Below are 19,274 nucleotides of genomic sequence, written 5' to 3' on the forward strand. Positions count from 1 at the left end.
TAAATAAAGCAGAAAAACCCCCAGTGACTCCTGTTAACAACCCTGGGACAGCGCCCACTCACCCTGAAGGCAGTTCCCTCCTCGATGATGGTGGGCAGCTGGGAGAGGCAAATGTCCACAGCAAGGTCCCAGGCTTGCCTGCAGGGAGAGAGGGAATCACAGGTTATCCTCAGGAACAGCAAGGGAAACTGGAATTGTGACCATCCGGGAAAGCGGGCAGTGCTATCTGGCTCAGGAGTGCTCAATATTCCCTGTTTCCAGGGAGAAATGGGAAAAGCACCTGAAGGAGTTTCTGCAGCACTGGAGAGTGTCAGCGCACAGGGCCTTTGAGGTGTTTTACTATGCAGGAGAATGGTTCAGGGAGCAGAGACAACTGCTCTGATTTTGGCTGCCCACAGACGGATTCTGAGGGTCACTCACTGCAGCAGCACACACAGAAGATGCCGAGCTCCTCACAGTAATTTTAGGTCAGCAGCACTAATACTGCTACAGAAGTGCCCAAAGCAGCCCTGTGAGGTCAGATCTCAAAGGCTTTAAGTGTTATCAGAAAGAACAAACAAAAAATTTGAAAAGAGATTGGAGTAGATTAAAATGAAATCTCTTTTTGATGCTTCTAAAATCAGGCTGCTGGAAAGAGCCACAGAGCCAACACCACCCAAACCATCCAAAGCTCTGCCAACTTTCCCAAACAAAAACCACAACGTGAAACCTCAACCCTCCTGCTCTCCACAAGCAAGGGCTGTTGATTAATGGCAGCTGTGGAAGAGGCTCTGCTCAAGCCAAATGCTTCAAATGCTTCTCCAGCCGTTCCAGAGCAGCCCTGAAATGATTCCCCAACCCTTCCAAACCACCCGAAGTGCTGCTCCCGTTCTGTCTGTGCAAAACACAAATCCTCCCAGCCCATGGGACACCAGCAACCAAAGTAAAACTTCTCTGCTTCCAACCAGTGCAACAGCTGCTCCCTCCTCAGAGCCTCAGGGTTACACACAGGTTACTCACTGTGCTGGCTGCACAGACAATGGCATTAAACTCCTGTTACAATAATTGCAGGATTCAAAGCAAGCCACAAACGAATGGGAAAGGGATATACCCTGGAGGGTGGGGAGAACTCTGGCACAGGGCTGGGGACAGGGACGGCTGGGAGGAGGAGGAGGATGAGGAGCAGTGTTTGGCAGCTTTAATATCCCGGAGGGAACAGGAAAGGTGGGCACGCCGTGGACGTGCTGCCCAAATCCCATCACACAAACAAGAGATAAATTTGGGAGCACAGGGACCCAGGATGGGAGGAGCTGCATCCCACCCGTGATTTATGAAAGGCAGAGATCAGAGCACCCCCTCAGCAGAGATGCTGCCTGCAAAGCGCTCTGCAAGATTTGTTCTCACTGCATTTGGGACACAACATCTTTCTTTGCTCCCTCCTCACTGCTCTCCCCAGTAACTCCAGGCCCTCCACCCTGACAGCGACACACTGATGGATCCATGGGGTGACAACCCTGTAAACACCCAGGCCTTCCACTGAGTTATGCTATCAAAGAAGGTGTTAAAGAGGATTATTTTTAATATTACCTTGCAGTAATTGCACAAAGTTGAAAGCTCTCCTTAGCAGGAAGATTGACTCAGTTACAAAAATGGATTTTGCTTATCCCAAAGCCAAGGCAGCACCACAGCAGGAATGGTGTGTGGAGGGACCCCACCACAGCCCACCACCCTTTCACTGCAACAGGACTGTCTGAATGTTCAATAATTTAACACAGACTCATCAGCTGCCTCCTTGTTTCCCAGAAGTGCTGCAAAGTTTGGACTTAAGCAAAGAACAGAAGGCAGAGTCCCAGCCCTGCTCAGGCACTGTTCACTGCCCAAACCCACCCGGAGCCAGGCAGTGGAACCCCCAGGAGCACTGAGAGCAGGAACTCAGCCCTGTTCACTGCCCAAACCCACCCGGAGCCAGGCAGTGGAACCCCCAGAGAGACTGGGAACTCAGAGAGCAGGAACTCAGCCCTGTTCACTGCCCAAACCCACCCGGAGCCAGGCAGTGGAACCCCCAGAGAGACTGGGAACTCAGAGAGCAGGAACTCAGCCCTGTTCACTGCCCAAACCCAGGAGCTGCCAGGCAGTGGAACCCCAGGAACAGAGAGAGCACAAACCAGCCCTGCTCAGGGACTGTTCACTGCCCAAACCCAGTGCCAGGCAGGGGAACCCCAGGAGCACTGGGGATGTGAGATTTCTGAGAGCAGAGTCCCAGCCCAGTCAGAGCTGCCTGCCTGCACCCACGGGTACCCATTAGCTGGCAGCTCCTGGGGGCTGATTTTCTTACACTCAAATTTTTGGGCTGACTCAATATCTAATGCTTTTAACTCTGCTCTTTTTTTTAATAATGTATTCTTGATGCTCTCTTTTCCCCTGGGAGTGCTGGGTATTACCTGGCACCACCCAGCTACCAGGAACGGGAGGTTCCCTGCCTGGAGGAGCAGCTGGAGGGAGGCTGAAGCCACCCCTCAGCCCTGGGGCAGCTCCTCCTTCTAAGCCCCATTTCTGGAGCCATTAAATATTTCCCAGGCCACTGGGTCTGTTGGGCAAGACATTCCCCATCAGTTCTGGAGCCCGGTGCCAGCCATGCCCTGTGACACAGCCCAGTGCCACCCATACCCTGTGACACAGCCCAGCTCACCTGTGTGGCAGCCACCCTGTCACCTCCCTAAGCTGCTTTAGGGCACAGCTGGAAGCTGCTCAGACACAGCTATTTTTATAAACTGGTTATTGCTGTGAATATCTGGCACAATCTGAAATCCTTTTCTTCCCCCAGCACATCCCCCTGCTCCAGCCACGACTTAGGGCACAGGCTTTGCTATTTCTGTGCCACAGCAAAGTGTCCTAGTCTGATAATGGGGCTTGGAGATGGTAAGACTAACACAGAGACACAAAAAATATCAGGTTGCAGTGTAATCTGAACTAATCTAATCCTTCAGCAGCTCCAAATGCCTCTCCCAACAACCACCTTCCTCCTGCAGAGCCCTGAGTGCTTGGGTGCAGCTCCAGCTCCTCATTTCCCTGAGGGATGGCTGGGCAGCCCTGATCCATCCTGCTCCACCTGCAATTGCCTTGCTGCATTATGGTTTTGTTTCCAGCCCCAATCTCCAGCTCCCTGGATTTGCAGTACATTATGGCTCCTTTCAACCCAAATTTCATGGCCTGCAAACACACCACGGTGTTTCTGTTAGGGATGGGTTGTAGCTCTTCCAAAGCATAATTAAGGCACTTGGGGTTTAATATATGACCTGTGTTAGGAAATATTTCCAAACACATTATTAGGTCTTTTCAGAGGCCGTGAATAAAAGCAGCTGGCAGCAGCAGTAATGCACAAAGCCTCATCCATCACAGCACAGATCAAGGTGCTGACAGAGCTCTGTGCTCAGGCACCACAGACAGAGCCACTCTCAGCTGCACAGCACAGCCAATCAATGGATATTAATATTCATGCTAATATTAATCCTGCATTAGGGCCCTGCAGTGAGGGCAGCACACAGACACAGCCCCAGGGGAAGGGGCTGAGAGGCACAACTCAAGCCAAGAAAAGCAGGAAAACCAGAAATAACGGGTCAGATTGTGTCCAAGGGGCACAGCCACAGAGATCAGCTCTCCTGACCCAAAGTCCACTGCCCTGCTTGGTGAAGGGAGGAGGCTGACAGCTCCTGGGTCAAATACCCCCTCAAAAAAGGGAAATTCTCACTTCTCCTCAAGTTCCAGCTCAAAAGGATACTGCGGATACAAATGAATTGGCCAGAACCAACTTGAAGGGTTGAGTTTTGAAAAGGCAGAGCAGCTCCCAGCTCCAGCAGCTGTGTCACAGCTGTGCCAGATGCCAGCTCAGGGCCAGCCCAGGTCACCTGGGAACCCTGCACATCAGAGATGGGCTAAGCAAAGGAGACAGAGCACAAAGGTTGATCTGGTGCCAAAAGGGGCAGTGGGAATCATCCAGGAGGTGAAAATTGAAGCTCAAGGGTGGAACAGTTTGCAGGCTGCTCCCACCACGTGCAGACCTTATCACAGCAGCCAGACTTGCTCCCCAAAATAATGCCTGGGGATCAAAAATCTGGGAAAAGTCTGGATAAAACACCCATCAGAAAACTCTGCTGGATCTGAGCCACAGACCTTGGTTGCACAGGAGCCCCAAAATGCCCGGGCTGGAGTTTCACCCTTTCCAGCACCTGTGGCCAGCTCCCCTGCCCTCCTCCATCACCCAGCTCATCCCACCTGTAAAATGGGTCTGCAGCTTTCAGATCAGGCATCCATTACAAATTCCTGAGTGAAAGGTGATAGACAAGTAATTATTTTTAGAAAATATTTCAAGGAGCCCTAAATTAGTTTCTAAATCTGTCCTTACTAAAAGTTCGTAATAACCAGTGAGCCACCTCGGCCAAAAGTGGAATTTTCCCCTTTGCTGGATTTGCTGCAAACTGCACGTTTTTTGGAGGGCACTGAATAAAGTGTGCCAGTTCCCTGCTCCCTTGCTCTCTACCTCACCAATGTTCAGGATTCACGTGGAAAAGAGCTCTTTGTGTCCTGTTCTTATGGAATTTCTTCTGGTAAATCCTAAAAAGCAGCAGCAGGGGTGATGTGCTCTGAGGGGCTTCACAAAGGTGTCCCCAGCACCATCCTGCAGCTTCCCAAAGGAATTTCCAGCACCACTCTGCTCCAGAATCACACTATGAGCCAAGAAAATGTGTTTGCAGACCCCACTGTGCTGCCATGTGAGTCTGAGAGAGATGAAAGTGGGATCCAGGAGCTCCCAGTTTCATTCCTGTGGCTCATGGATGGCAACACCAACTCCAAGTCAAGCCATATTCCCACAGGAAACCAGAAACACAGGCTTTTGATAGGCTGGCAATAAGAATGAATTATGTCCCTATAAGGAACAGAAAATATAGATTTTTAATATGCTGGCAAAAAAGCAAGCCATAAATAACTCCAGAAATTTACTGGTTTAATTTTGAAACTCCTGCAGCAGCGAGTCCTACCCTGCTGCACTTGCAGAGTGCAGCTGATGGCTGGAGCCCTGCCACGTCCAGCAGCAGCTCAGGGTCCCCAGGGTGGCTTTTCCTGCCCTGTCCCCACTGTCCCAGCCCTGGTGACACTGGGAGAACAGCCCATCCCAGCCACAAGTGCCCAAAGCAGTTTTGCTCAGGAGCTGCTGACCCAAAGCACTCAGGGTTCATTGTCTGCACGTCCCAGCACTCGGAATGTTCAGGTCCTGGCAGCTCCAGGCAAAGGCTCCCCAGCTTCCTCCAGGATTTTAATATTTAAAGCAGCTCTGTGGGACCTGCAAATGCCTCCTCAGTGTTTGCTGCACCTGCACAGGCTCCTGGGGCTCCCTGCTGCCAGCCTGGCCCCATTCCCTGCAGGAACCATGGAATGTTTGGGTTGGAAGGCACCTGAAGGCTCAGCTGTCACTGTCCCAGCTGCCCTGAGGATCTGAGCTCCTCAGAACTGCTGTCAGTGCTGCACTCATTCACCACCACTCTCTGTGCTCACCTTCCTGCACGTTTGTATGGAGCAAACCCCTTAAAAAGCTCCTGGAAGTGCTGAGCCCCCTCAGTGCCTTTACCCGTCACTTTGGCAAGGCTCTGCTCTGTGCCCCAGGAGCCCCTCAGTGCCACTGCCCCCTTCTGCACCTGGTGCTGCTCTATTAATTACAGTGAGCAAGAAAATAAAAGTCAGAATTTTGGTTATTACTGTTGCTATTATTATTATTTTTACTATAATTGTTGTGGGACATTGGTTTGATATGCAGAACTGCATTTAAGAGCTTTCTGATAACTGTACCACCTCCATTTCCATTAATCACCTTAAAAGCAACAGTAAAAGCTGAGGAACTCCACAGCAGGAATTTCTCCTACTGCAGCAACAAAAGCTAAGGACCCTGCCCACCCCACACAATCCCTGGGGAGAACAAAGGCAGAGGATGAGCCATTTCTGCGGGGTTTGAGTGACAGCTGCCAGGGCTGGGGGGCAGCTCCTGCAGCACAGAATTACAGGAACATTGTGCAGAATTACAGCGTCCCAGAGCAGGAGCAGCTCTGGGGAGGGGCTTCAGCTGCCAAGGCTGTTCCACCCTGATCCACTCACTGACCTGTCACATCCACATTTTCTGTGGATTTTGCCCAGGATTTTTCTCCTGGGAAGCTGAGAAGCTGCAGAGAAAAATGAAAACAATTCTTATCTCCTTTGCTTCTCCTGTGTTTTGCTGGTCTGGAATGTGTTTGGAGATTGTTTACCCACAGGTGATTGTTTAATTGGATTCTGCTGTGAGTTGTTGTCACTCTTTGGCCAATCAGGGCCAAGCTGTGTCAGGACTCTGGAGAGACTCATGAGTTTTCATTATTATCTTTTTAGCCTTCTGTCTGTATCCTTTCTGTATTCTTTAGTAAAGTTTATTTTATTTATTATTGTATGATACTATATTAAAGAATAGTATTCTTTAACGTAATATAGTATATTATATTAAAGAATAGTATTCTTTAATATAGTATAATATCATAATATGATTCTTTAATATAATATAGTATCATTATATATATAGTGTGTATATATATTATTCTTTAATATAATATAGTATCATTATATATATAGTGTGTATATATATTATTCTTTAATATAATATAGTATCATTATATATATAGTGTGTATATGTATATATATGTGTGTGTGTGTATATATATATGTATATATATATGTATGGTATTCTTTAATATAATATAGTATAATAAAATAACAAATGAGCCTTCTGAGCACATGGAGTCAGACTCACCATTCCTTCCTTGGTCAGGGTGGAACCCAAACACAATCCTGCCCCAAGGAAGCCCTGCACAGACCCAGGTGGAACCTTGGCATGGTCTGGGCAGGAGGGGACCCTGGAGTGCCACCACCCACCACGGGCAGGACACCCACCAGCACCCCAGGGTGCTCCTGCAGGCCCATGGAAGCCCAGCACTCACCACATGGCGTGCATGTAGGTGGGGGGCAGCCTGGGGCTGCTCACGGGGGTGCAGTTGTAGGACCTCATGATCCTCTCTGCCAGCAGAAAGTTCCGGAACAAGCTGGCCACCAGCAGGTCCTGCCGGAAGAGCTTCTGGAAGAGATCTGAGAGAGATGGCAGGGTCAGCACAGGCACCTCGCAGCACCTCAGGTGTGATGTAAAAAGGGTTCAGGACATCAAACCACGATAACATTTTGCTCCAGTAAGGAGGAACCCCCAGCAGCTCTGCAGGGATGAGATGACAACCAGGAAAGGGAAACTGCGCCTGCAGAGCTCCCTCAGACACCATACATCCATCCTCCACTAACTCAGTCAAACACTTCCTACCATGGGCTCTTTTTGCCTTTTCTGGATCAAATTCCCATTTTGGTGTCTCATCTCAGCTCATCCTGACTAAGTTTTTGGAAAATTACTGAGGGAGAACAGGACCTCTGTGTACTGTTTAATCAAGAACTATCCATCTGTTAACTGGCAGTGTGATGTGCTCATGAGAAGCCAAAATGAATCCTAAAAGATAGCAAATGTGCTCTCTTCTACAGGGCAGAGAAGAATTGATGCTGTGTGAGCATTAGGAAGAGCAGGGTTGGAGAAGTGTTTACAAATTTGGCTGCTTGTGCTCCAGAAGTACCAATTCAGAGCACAACAGGGGTGGAGAAATGAGGGATGAAGTTCCTCATGGGAAACAAAACTGCCTTACCAGCAAAGAGGGGGAAAAAAGCCTTTATTCATGCTATTAACCAAGGCTGGAAGAAAACAGATTGCTCTGTACAGATTCAGTAAGAAAGAGAATTATTCAAGCTACAACAATTGTGTTAGCACAGAAAAACCCTTTCTGCGTTCTAATCATCAGGTCTCTGCAATGCTCTGGTAAAAAGAGCAAATAAAAAACAAACTAGCTTTCAGCTCCATCCTGATCTGCTCTTCCAGTTTAATTTTCTGCTCATTTCAGCCCCTCATGGATGTGACTCCTCATCCCCCTCCCTGGCCAGCCTCACCTCGGGGCAGCACGTTCCAGGCAATGGTGTCAGTGATGGCTGTGAAGATCCAGTTCAGCTCCCCCAGGGGGGTTCTCCTGTCGTTCAGCCTCCCAGGAATCCTAAAGTGGGGAATAAAACCCTTCATGAGACCCCTGTAACTGTGCCTTTCTCCTCATGAGGAGGTACCAGCAACAGGATGAGGAAGTTTCAAAAACATGCAGCAACCTGCAGAGACATCTGTGGATTTATTCCTAATTTAACCCAATTGCCTTTCTGTGACAGCTTTTAAATATCAGAAGTATCAGCACCAACAGAGGAAGCCTTTCTATGGCCACTCACTCCTCTGACACATGCAGCAGCACCATCCCCATGTACAAACACAGTTCTAAACCAGCCAGAAATTACCGTATTACGAAAAATTCCTGTCTGTGTGGGTAGCAGAGGAGCAGCACAGATCTGTGCGCAGTGTTTGCTGATGGAGCCCCTGCAGCGAGCACGGGGAACACGAGGCCACAGAGGCTCTGCTGAGGATTCCCTGTCAATATTTGCATTGCAGAACAGCCTCTGCAGCAGATCCAGGGGGGCTTCCCTGGATCCAAGGGGGGAGAATCCCTGCTCAGCCCCCCTGGGATCCCTGGGACACAGAAACCACCCCTGGGGGACAGAAACCCCCTCTGACACCTTCCACTGAGATCTCCATAAGGGGCTGGAACTGCCAAAGCCAGGTGGCAAAGGCAAACCATGAATTATCACCTTCCACTATAAATAATAAACAGACATTAAAACACGAGCAATTTCCAGCCCCTGACATTCGATAATGCTTCAAGTGGAAGCAAACATTAATTTCAGTCTCACGTTTGTTATTTGTGGTGACTTTTATGGATGGGGTGCTGGTGCACCACAGCCTGGAGCAGGCTCAGCCACAGCAGGACCTTCCCCATGTGGTGACATCCCCAGGGGCCCTTTGTCACCAGCCCCAGCACAAGGGACCCAGCTCCTCTGCAGGGACAGGGACCTGAGCTGGGGCCCAGCACAGCCACAGACTCTCCTGAGCAGCCCCATAGCAGGTTTCTGCCAGGAAACCTTTACTGAAAGAGGATTTAAGCTCCAAGTGCTCTGTGAGGCTGAGTCAGAGCTGCCTCAGACCTCCAGTGACCTCACCACGTCTCTGATTAGCAATTGTAAATTCATTAACATACCCCAGCCATTGTTTGCTTTCCCCTTCTCGAGGATTTTTGTTCACAATTCCCTCCTTCTGCACAATGGACCCAAGCTGAAAATCCCAGGAGTGCCACAGACCATTCCTGGTGCCCTGAGAGGGGATTTGGGGAGAGGGAGCCCAGTGCAGCAATAGAGATTAAAGCATCCTTGTACATCCCAATCCTTGGCATCCAGCTTTGGATTCCCATTACCAGGGATTTATTCCCATAACCGTTCCTTAGGTTTTTCCCAAACTTTCTGACAGCAGCACAAAGCCCAGCTCACTCAGCAGCCACACCTCCAGCACAGATGATCTGAGGCCTTGGGATCAAAGAGAAAAGTGCCCCCAAGGCAGGAGGAACATGGACAGAGATGCTGCCAACAAAAGTCTCATCAGGTGGCAGCCAGAAGTTCCCAAATTCCCAACACTCCACCAAAATTCCTTTGTATTCTGCTGTCTGGCTCCAGCAAAGATCTCTATTTCTAAGCTGAGGCATTGTTTGGCTTCATCTCAGATGATGTGTGATGGAAATGCACATCAGGACCCACCCCACGTTCCTTCATCAGGACATGGGCTGAGCCTGGATAATTGGAAATTGGAGCCCTTCAGAGAAGGTGCAGCTTCATTTAGCCTCAAAGTCTGCAGCTTAATTGCAATATCAACTCCTTCCCCAGCTTTAAAGACAACTGAATTATAAATTACAATATACACATAGGCAATCCAGGAATTATTCCAGCTCTGTCTCCAGACTGCAATAAAAATCTGTGTTTTCCATAACTGATACAAGGAGCAGAGGAAGATGATGAGGTTTAAATATTTGATATCCACAGGAAGCTGCTGCTGGCACACACGTGTGCTGTGGCACAGACAGACCGAGAGCCTGAACAAAAACCCATTTCTGCCAGGAAACCTTTATTGAAAGAGGATTTAAGCTGCAAGTGCTCTGTGAGGCTGAGTCAGAGCTGCCTCAGCCCTCCAGTGACCTCACCACGTCTCTGATTAGAGACTCTTGTAGCAATTGTAAATTCATTAACTTGCCACAGCCATTGTTTATGCAGTGGCCTGAGGTGGCGTGAGCCTCCTCCTCACCCCCAAAGCTGTGCACCCCTCTGGCACTCAGCCCCAGGGAGGTTTCATTCCTGCTTTCCATCTCCTCGAGGCCACGAGAAACCCAAAACCCAGCACATTTTCCCCAGAGCTTTCAGAGGCAGCAACACCCAAGAATGGTGAATCCTCTCCCTGAAAACCTCTCTGACACCTCCTCTGAGAGACAGGGTTTGTCTCTGCTCTGTCAGTTGTAAAGTGTATTTTTATTTTGGTCCAATGAGTGTCCCTGAAATGCAGCTTTATACAGATTATCACTCACTCTCCCCAGCTGAGAGGAGATATTCAATTTTTCCTATATAAAATTAACACAATTAAAACCCTCAACCCTGCTGATGAACCTGGCTAACCCAGCACACCTCTGTGAAGGGCTGGCAGCACTGAGAGGCTTTTTGAACCCCAGCTGATGGCAAACATGCCAAAAGGGCTGAGGGAATGGGAGCTGCTGTGATCTCACCCCATTACTGCTCAGGACCCTTGGCAGCTCCATCCCCCCTCACTGAGCACCTGGGAGATCTGGGATCACCCTTCTGCTCAGAATTTACACTTACACCCAGATTTCTGCTCTCCTGACCCTTTCTAGGACACAGCAGTACAGTTAAAGCTTGACTTACTTCTCTATTAAATCCAGCGTGACTCCTGGCACCAGCCTGACACTCTTCTGCATGCAGAACCTGGGGAGAGACAGTAAAACACAGCTCACTAATTGAGTGCTTAATGACCGGGCTCTGTGGGGAGGAGGGCTCTTCATTGCCCTGCTCCTGCCTTTAAAATGCTCTTTGGGCAGGGAACTTCAGCAGGGTGTGATCAGAGCCAAGCCAGGCCCTCAGTTTGTCACCCATTTGTCACCCTGGGGCCGTTTCCATCGCCAGGTGTCACAGCTGGGCCACGGCAGCTGTCATGGTGACAAGTGTTCCAGCACACCAGGGAGGGGGAAAAGGGCTCATAGCATCCAGCAAAGCCTCTGGGAGAGCAGGACAGAGCAGGGAGGTTGTGGTTGTGCTGCTGGAAAAGTCCTTAGCCTTGCCTGGGCTTCCCTGGATTAGGGCAAGGCGGGCAGAGACGAGAGGAACACGCCAGGTTCAGACACCTCTGTTATTTCATTAAAAAACCTGCTGACTCCATTTCCTCAGCCTTACAAGTCCCACTACTCCAGGAACAGCAGCCCTGGAAATGCAGCCCTGTCAGCAGTGCCTGGAAAATCCCCAGAGCTGCTCGAGCAGAGGGTGTGGGCAGGGGGGAGTTGCCCCCTCCTGCAGCCCCTCTGGGAGCACAGGGCAGCACTGGGAACGCAGCTCCAGGATGGAAATCCTGCAATTCCAGCTTGGAATGGCTGCCCTGACAGCTCCAGGATGGAAATCCTGCAATTCCAGCTTGGAATGGCTGCCCCTGACAGCTCCAGGATGGAAATCCTGCAATTCCAGCTTGGAATGGCTGCCCCTGACAGCTCCAGGATGGAAATCCTGCAATTCCAGCTTGGAATGGCTGCCCTGACAGCTCCAGGATGGAAATCCTGCAATTCCAGCTTGGAATGGCTGCCCCTGACAGCTCCAGGATGGAAATCCTGCAATTCCAGCTTGGAATGGCTGCCCCTGACAGCTCCAGGATGGAAATCCTGCAATTCCAGCTTGGAATGGCTGCCCCTGACAGCTCCAGGATGGAAATCCTGCAATTCCAGCTTGGAATGGCTGCCCCTGACAGCTCCAGGATGGAAATCCTGCAATTCCAGCTTGGAATGGCTGCCCCTGACAGCCCCACATCCCCAGCCCAGTGCCCCAGCCCCTCAGGAACCCCCTCACTGCTCTTTGAGGAGGAATTTGCCCCTCTGTGCATCTCATTTCCCCCTCTCTGGGACACCAAGGGCTCAGCTGCCCAGCAGTCCCATCTCCCCCATCTCACCAGAGCCACATTATCCATGTCCAAAGGGTTTCTCCCCAGATGAAGGGGAGAACAATTACTTATTAAAAACAGGACATGCAGAGCTCATTTCTGAGATCCTGAGCACCTCTCCAGTTCCCCTGCCTGAGGAGCATCCACTGCAGCCCAGGACTGGGACAGGCTCTGGATGCTCGTGGTCCCCAGGCTGCTCTCCTGATGTGTGTGTCATCCAGCACAAAGAAAAGCCATAAAGATCCCAGGAACCTGCAGTGGGATCCCTGTGCAATCTGCTGAAATATAAAATTCTTATGACAGTGCATTACAGAGCCATGCAGGGAAATTCCCTCCCAAACAGCCCCAGGCAGACTCAGGCTGGCAGAGCCAGGTCTCTGGGATGAGGTTGGAGAGTTTAACCCTTCTGGGGGTGTCTGGAAGGACCATGAGAGCAGCACAGCTCTGCAGGGTGACATCTGCTGCCCCCAAAGCAGGGTGGTGGCCCTGGAGTGCCCCAGGCCAGCTTGGAGCAGCCTGGGACAGTGGAAGGTGCTGATAGTCCCAGATTAGAGAAGATAAACCTCAAACTCCAGGTTAGACAGACTTGGACACCCTGGGACAGTGGGAAGTGTCTCTGTCCATGGCAGGGGGTGGCACTGGATGGGTTTTCAGGTCCCTCCCAGAAATGCAGGAAATGGTGCTCAGTATCACGGGAATAGTTTGAAACCCAGTGTAGTTTGTCTAAACCAATGTGGGACACAGGATTGGCTGAGCTGACCCCAAAACCTCAAGCAGAAAAACACAATAAATACATTAGGGAAAAGCCCCCAAAACACCTTAAACAGGGCAGCAGCAGGCACAGCTCTGGTCCTTTTCCATTCCCTTCCCATGCTGGCTGTGCCTTCTGCAGGACACAGTGCCCATCTCCACCTCCCCGTGGCTCTGCTCCTGGCTCTTTGGGGCTTTTCCAGCCCTTTGCAGGATCCCACCCCTCAGTATGGACAGGATCTCACAGCCCCCAGGCCCTGAGGGCACTGAGTGTGTGGCTCAGCTCGCTGGCACATGAGTCAGCCCTGAGCTGTGCCTGCAGGGGAGCCGCGTAAAGCAGAGCTGCACAGCCAGATCCCTCAGGATTAACAATCCCTGCAGTAAAGCAGAGCTCCACAGCTGCTCAGCAGCCCTGCCTGCCTCAGGATTAACAATCCCTGCAGCTTAGCCCCCAGCCTGCCTCACCCACAGCTTTATATAGCTGCAGATCTGCGTGCACCACGTCAGCAGCCACCACACACACAAGGACAGCGAGCATCCACACGGGCAGGGCACCCTCCAGGCTCCTGGAACTGCAGCTGGCACCAGTGCAGCTCCCTGCCCCACATCCCAGGGCCTGGCTGGCCTGTGCTCCTCCTCCCAGCAGCAGCTTCACCTCCCTGGAATCAGACAGGAGTGGCTGCAGCTGCAGCCCCAGCTGATGAGGGATTTTGTCCTTCAGTGACTTTGCTACAGAGAACAACATGGGATGGATAAACGTTTATCCGAGCTTCCACTTGCCCATAAATTCCCTGTGTGAAACCTCATTAGAGGGCCAGTCTGGAGCTGCACAAATGTTGCATTTCAAAAGCAGTTCCACAGGGTTCTGGGTCAGCTTCAGGACAAGGGCTGAGATGAAGGAAAAGGGAAGTTTTAATGGCAAAGGTCTCTGTGTTGATTTTTGGTTAACCGCAGCTTGGCTCAAACCCTCAGCCTGCAGCAGAGGGTCTGCTTTTGCATTTGCTGTGTTTAACATCAGTAAAAACCAATGATCCACAGCAGCACTTATTATTTACAGGATTGCATGGATAAAACCACACCTGCAACAATGCCAATCACCTGGGAGCACAAAGGAGCATAACCTTCATCAGAGAACAAAATTCCTGAGAGTGCAGTGAACACCACACAACCACTGCATTGGAAATGGGAGGAAATTCCTCACTACCCAGGAGCTCCCTTGGCACCTTCCAGCAGAGGCTGAGGTGCTTAAACCCTTCCCTGAGCAGTTTTACAAACACCTTTCCTGTCAAACAGCTCAGAGGGTCTCCCATGCAGGTGTGGCCTGTGCAGAACCTGCCCTGCTCAGCCCCTCAGCCACGTTCCCATGGAGATGAGGAACAGGAAATTCCTGAGCAGATCACAGCATCCCAAAAAAACCTTTCTCAGCATATCTAACAAACAAAACCCACCAGAAAACCTCTCCTACAGAACTTCACACACCCAAACCTGAGCCTGGCCACAGGAACTCGCTTGGTTTGCTGCTGCTGTGAAACAGAATTGTGATTAATTACAAATATCCCCAAAGGGCAGTGAGTAACTCTTGGAGCTATGGTGACAATTCCTCACCACCACCTGCAGTGTCTGTGGGCTTCTGCCTGTTCAAACCTCATCCAGCAAATGCCCTGACGTTTTTCCAGTCTGGACCAGGCACAAACTTGAGAGGAGCAGCTGGAAGGGCCTTTGGGAATGGAGCCTCTGGGAATGGAGCCTCTGAGCTCAGGTCCCTGGTGCTGGGTGAGCTCTGCTCTTGGAAAGCTCCTGCCCTCTGGAGCAGCCTTTTCTACCTTCCTGCCTAATTAACTTGGGCTGTCATTCCAGAACATCTTTCCCTGGTTTATCACTCCCTTCCTCTCACTCCAGAACTGTTTAGAGCTACTGCATTATTTACAGCAACTGCAATATTTGGAATCTGATTTGTGCAAAGGACACTTTGCAGAGAGCTGTATTGCACTGTGTACCATCCCTGCTCTCTGAGGAAGCAGATATTTAATTCCCAGATCAGTAACCCCCTTAATCTGAGCAAACCTAGATATTGAGCTGGAAACTAAAACACAATAAGTAGAAGATAACAATATTTCCACCTTTCTAGCTCTCATTAATAAGCCTCCATCCCCAGTGCCCTGTTCAAACCCTGCTGGTCAATATTGCAGGGTTGCTCTGGATCAGGAGCAGCTTTTGTACCCCAGGCAGGGGCAGGGGGAGCTTTTAGGAGCAGATTTTGTGTTCCCCAAGCCCAGGCAGGGGACAGGGGGGTCGGGGGGTCCCCACTCACCAGCGCAGAGCAATCTTGATGGGGGTGGTGAGGCAGGAGGTGAACAGGTCTGCAGGCAGGTCTGGGATCATGGGCAGCAGCTCGTTGGCCTCACAGGCTGCCAGCTGGATGCAGTTCTTCATGGAGGGGGGCAGAGGCATCTGGGCAAGGGGGTGGTTGGGGTTGATGGCAGCCACCTGTGGATAACAAGGCAATTCCTCAGGGAGAGATGCCAGTGTGGCTGCACCAGCACAGCTTTAACTCATATCCCATTACCAGCACTCAAAGTCCAAAGTCAGTCCAGAAATACCCCATAGACCAAACCTCAGTCTATAAAAATGCTCTACAGACCAACATTCCCATTCTCCAAAGGCACGGGGATTCTCCTGTTTAAGATTATGACTAAGAATAAGATCTTTGAGACAAATAATTATTATTGAGACTAATAATTCAGGGTGAGAAAACATCAATAATCTTCCCAGCACCTTTGTGAACCAGGTAAACAAAGTGAACTTCAGCCACCAAAGTTTCTTTCCAACGTTTTGCATTTCTTTCATTAGGGCAAGATGTGGAATCAGGAGGTGAGAATCCCTCTGGCAGATTAAAGGAAGAGCAAACTCCTCTGATCTGCTTGCAGGGAAATGGGGAACAATTATCCTGATCACTCTGGCAGCCTCTCTGGAGCATGAGTTGCAGCTTTGCTTCACTCTTCATGAATCTGAACAATTGGATAATTTATAATTTTCCAAATGAATTCCCCTGCACGCTCTTGTGCCGCTGTGAGCAGGGCTCTGCTCCCTGTTCCCCACGAGCAGCAGCCTCAGTCAGGCACCAGGAGTTAATGAAAGCTAAGGACAGAATGAAAAGCAGACACATAACCCTGGAAGTATTTTCATCACCAGATTAACTGGCAGTGTTAACCTGTGCTGCAGCACTAAAGCAGCTGCCCCATGGAGCCTCACAGCATGATAAATCCCAGGGAAGATGGAATGGAATGTTTGTTGGAACAAAGGCTTTGTCACTCGTGCTCATCCTCCTCCCCTGGCTGGATTTGCAGAGGTTTCCCTGCACAAACTCCACCTGAGCCCTGGATCTGCCTCTCAGAGGGGTCCCTGGGGCTGCTGCCCCCTCAGCAGCCTCCAAGCCCTCTGGAGCTCAGCACCAGCCAAGGGCAAAAGGAATTTGGTGAAGACAGCAGGGAAAGGGAGGGAGAAGTCAGACCTGCTCAGCCTGCTGGGGAACAGAATGAGAAACCAACCCCACAGTGCTGGAGAGAGCTTTGTATCCACAAAGGAGAAAGGCCCCAAAATATCCCAGTGGAGCCCCAGGCTGATGGGGAAACCTGGGGAAGGACATTCAGACCCCCTTCTCTGACTCCTGCTCCAATTCTATTGATCCTGTCTGGCAGTTCCACGTTCTTCCCAAGCCACAGACCATGGGAAGTTTCCCATTGTTACAAAATATGGAATTATTTTATGGAGAGAAGGAATAATTAAATTATCTATATATCCCAGACTATCAGGCTGTGTTCTTCAGTACATTGGAATTTCCACCTGCCAAAAAGCCCCCACTAAAGCATCTCCAAAATCTGGAATTCCAAAGGAAAGGACTGACAGGCAGGGACACCTAACATCTGTTTGGAGGTTATTTGTGACACTCAGTTGCCTGATTAATTAATATTCCTTCCTTGAAGCTTTGGGGTTTCTAATCCAGTGTCCTAGAAGTGTGAGAAGTGAATCTTTACAAATGGGAGCTTCAGGCAGCAGGGGGGAGGCTGCACAGAACATTCCAACTTCTTCCCTTTCACTTTGCATTTCAGATTTGCTTCAATAAATTTATTACTAATTCCATTTGCAACCAAAGACAGCTTTTCATTGGGAACACATTCCACACTCTGCAGAACTGGAACCACCAGGACAATCCCAGTGTGGATCAAGTTTTTGTTCTTCCACATTTTTGCATTCACTTCAACGGCACAAAACCACAACTGCATCAAAATACAGCCCCAGATCCCAGAGTTTTGCAACCAAAAAAATGATGTCTTGTTCACCTCGGCATTCATCTCAGCAGAAAAGACCATTAGGGCCCAAATTGATTCTATTAACATTAACATTTAATTAGTGCTTGTATTAAAAATCATTCCAAGTTTAATGGGATAGCAAACTGAACCAGAAAGATCAGAGTGGCAAAGCTATTCGCAAATTAATTTGCCTTCCAACACGGTTTTAAACACATTTTTCAGTGTACACAGCAAAGCAAGCTTGAACTCCATTTGTGCTCAGTGAAGGGCAGCAGGCTGAGCTCTCACCTCCAGCTCCTGCTCTCTCTGTAGTGCAAACTGCTTGAAGGACTTGACAATGAGGCCGGCGTTGGAGCAGTCGTAGACGAAGATGGAAGGGCTCCCCATCCAGGTCTGCAGGTCGTAGATGGACAGGGGGATGTACTGGGTGTAGTTCTGCGGGGGGAGAGGAGAGGAAAGCACCACTGCAGTCACCAGGGAAGGAGCAGGGCCTGGACTGGGTGCACAAAACCCAACACTGGGTCCACAAAACCCAACTCTGAAAGCCCTAAATAAATCCTAGATTGGAATTATTGGTGAATACAAACCTCAGTCAGGATCTGCCAATAGTGAGGATGTGAGCCCAAGTCAACACAAGCAACAAGCAGATTTTATTGTGGCATTACTTGAAACAACCAACTCTTAAAAAAAAAAAAAAAAAGCCCAAAACTTTGCCAAGAGTTTTCAGTATCAGATATTTAGAGCTCTGATATGTGCTAACAACTCCAAACAGCATTTAATAGTCCAATTTTATCCCAAATTTCTGCAACACTGATAAAGGATGCAAACCAGCTGTCTTTAATTTAACATCAAACATCTTAAACTGAAAACCCCATCAATAAATCAGGATGGCTAATTAAGCCCCTGCAGCCCATCAGCACTACCCCGCCTGAGCCTAACGAGATGCTTCATAATTTTATTACAGCTTTAGCTTCTGTGCAACTTTCCAAATTATCCATTAAAATTAAAACCAACAAAGCTGCCTTCAACAGAGTGAGGTGCCCACAGTTCCCTTTCTGGAAATAAGGAGGATCTTGTTCCTTGTCTTCCATCTTAATGAACGCCCCCAAATAACTGGAGGCAAGAGGATAAAAATCAGCCACTTAAAACCAGTTCTGAGGAGCCAATCCTGGACCAAGTGAGCTGAAAATATAAACCACAGATTCCTGCCTGCAAAGAGTCAGCACCAAACAGCCAGTGGCTGCCAGCAGGATCCTTTTCAGCTGCAGGCAGAGAGTAACCTGGTGTTCCTCCAAGCCTGAGCTCAGCCCAAAATCCTCAGGAAAAGCTGTGATGTTCCTATTAACATCAGCAAGATGATGGATGGGATCATAACTCTCATTTAAATTCAAGAGACTTAAAATAGCTGTAATAAAACCGGTAAACTTTTTACAAAAATCAAATTTTCAAGGGCACGTATCAGCGTCGATAAAGACAGGAGGTACCATAAACCATGTGTTATGCAAGGCAGGGAGGGGAAAGGCATTTCCAAATCCCAGCTTTGCCCATATATAACAGTTTGGGTTGGTTCATTAACATGAATAGGGAAATTTTGTTGATAAAAGCTGAAGTTTTAGGGAGCTGGAGCTCTGCAAATCACTGTGGGGTGGGATGAGGAATGAACTACCTGTCCTCAGCACAGCCTTTCTTAAGGTCACCCCTCACGTGCAGCACACGCCAAGCCCAGGAAGTTCCACATAAAAACCTGCTCTGACACATCCCATCAAGGACATTTTATGGGCAGGCATTGTTTTACCTTTACATTTCCAAGGCATCTTGCTCCAGCTATGATCAGATTATAGCTCTGATTAATACTGTGGTATTTCCAAGCAGAAGAATTTTATGTTCCAACTCCACTGTGGGGGTCACATAAACCATCCAATTTGCTAATGATATGTAAATGAGGCCGTTTGAAGCAAGAAGGGGTGTTAAAGCAGAGTGGAAGGGTGATGCTTTGGTGCTGCTGCCAC

At 49.4% G+C, this 19,274-nt stretch overlaps 1 protein-coding gene across 1 annotated transcript in view; it reads right to left on the minus strand.

Annotated features, from left to right (window-relative positions):
• RPTOR (regulatory associated protein of MTOR complex 1) overlaps positions 1-19,274 on the minus strand; it is a 101,881-nt gene that overhangs the window by 54,197 nt on the left and 28,410 nt on the right. Inside the window, exons 5-10 of the mRNA XM_058817064.1 lie at positions 17,554-17,700; positions 15,267-15,442; positions 10,930-10,989; positions 8,029-8,129; positions 6,993-7,137; positions 63-138 (exon numbers count right to left, since the gene is read on the minus strand). Coding sequence (XP_058673047.1) covers positions 63-138; positions 6,993-7,137; positions 8,029-8,129; positions 10,930-10,989; positions 15,267-15,442; positions 17,554-17,700 — 705 coding nt within the window. The remainder of the gene's footprint in view (positions 1-62; positions 139-6,992; positions 7,138-8,028; positions 8,130-10,929; positions 10,990-15,266; positions 15,443-17,553; positions 17,701-19,274) is intronic.

This window comes from Ammospiza caudacuta, chromosome 19 (genome assembly GCF_027887145.1).
Source record: "Ammospiza caudacuta isolate bAmmCau1 chromosome 19, bAmmCau1.pri, whole genome shotgun sequence".
NCBI classification, from domain to species: Eukaryota; Metazoa; Chordata; class Aves; order Passeriformes; family Passerellidae; genus Ammospiza; species Ammospiza caudacuta.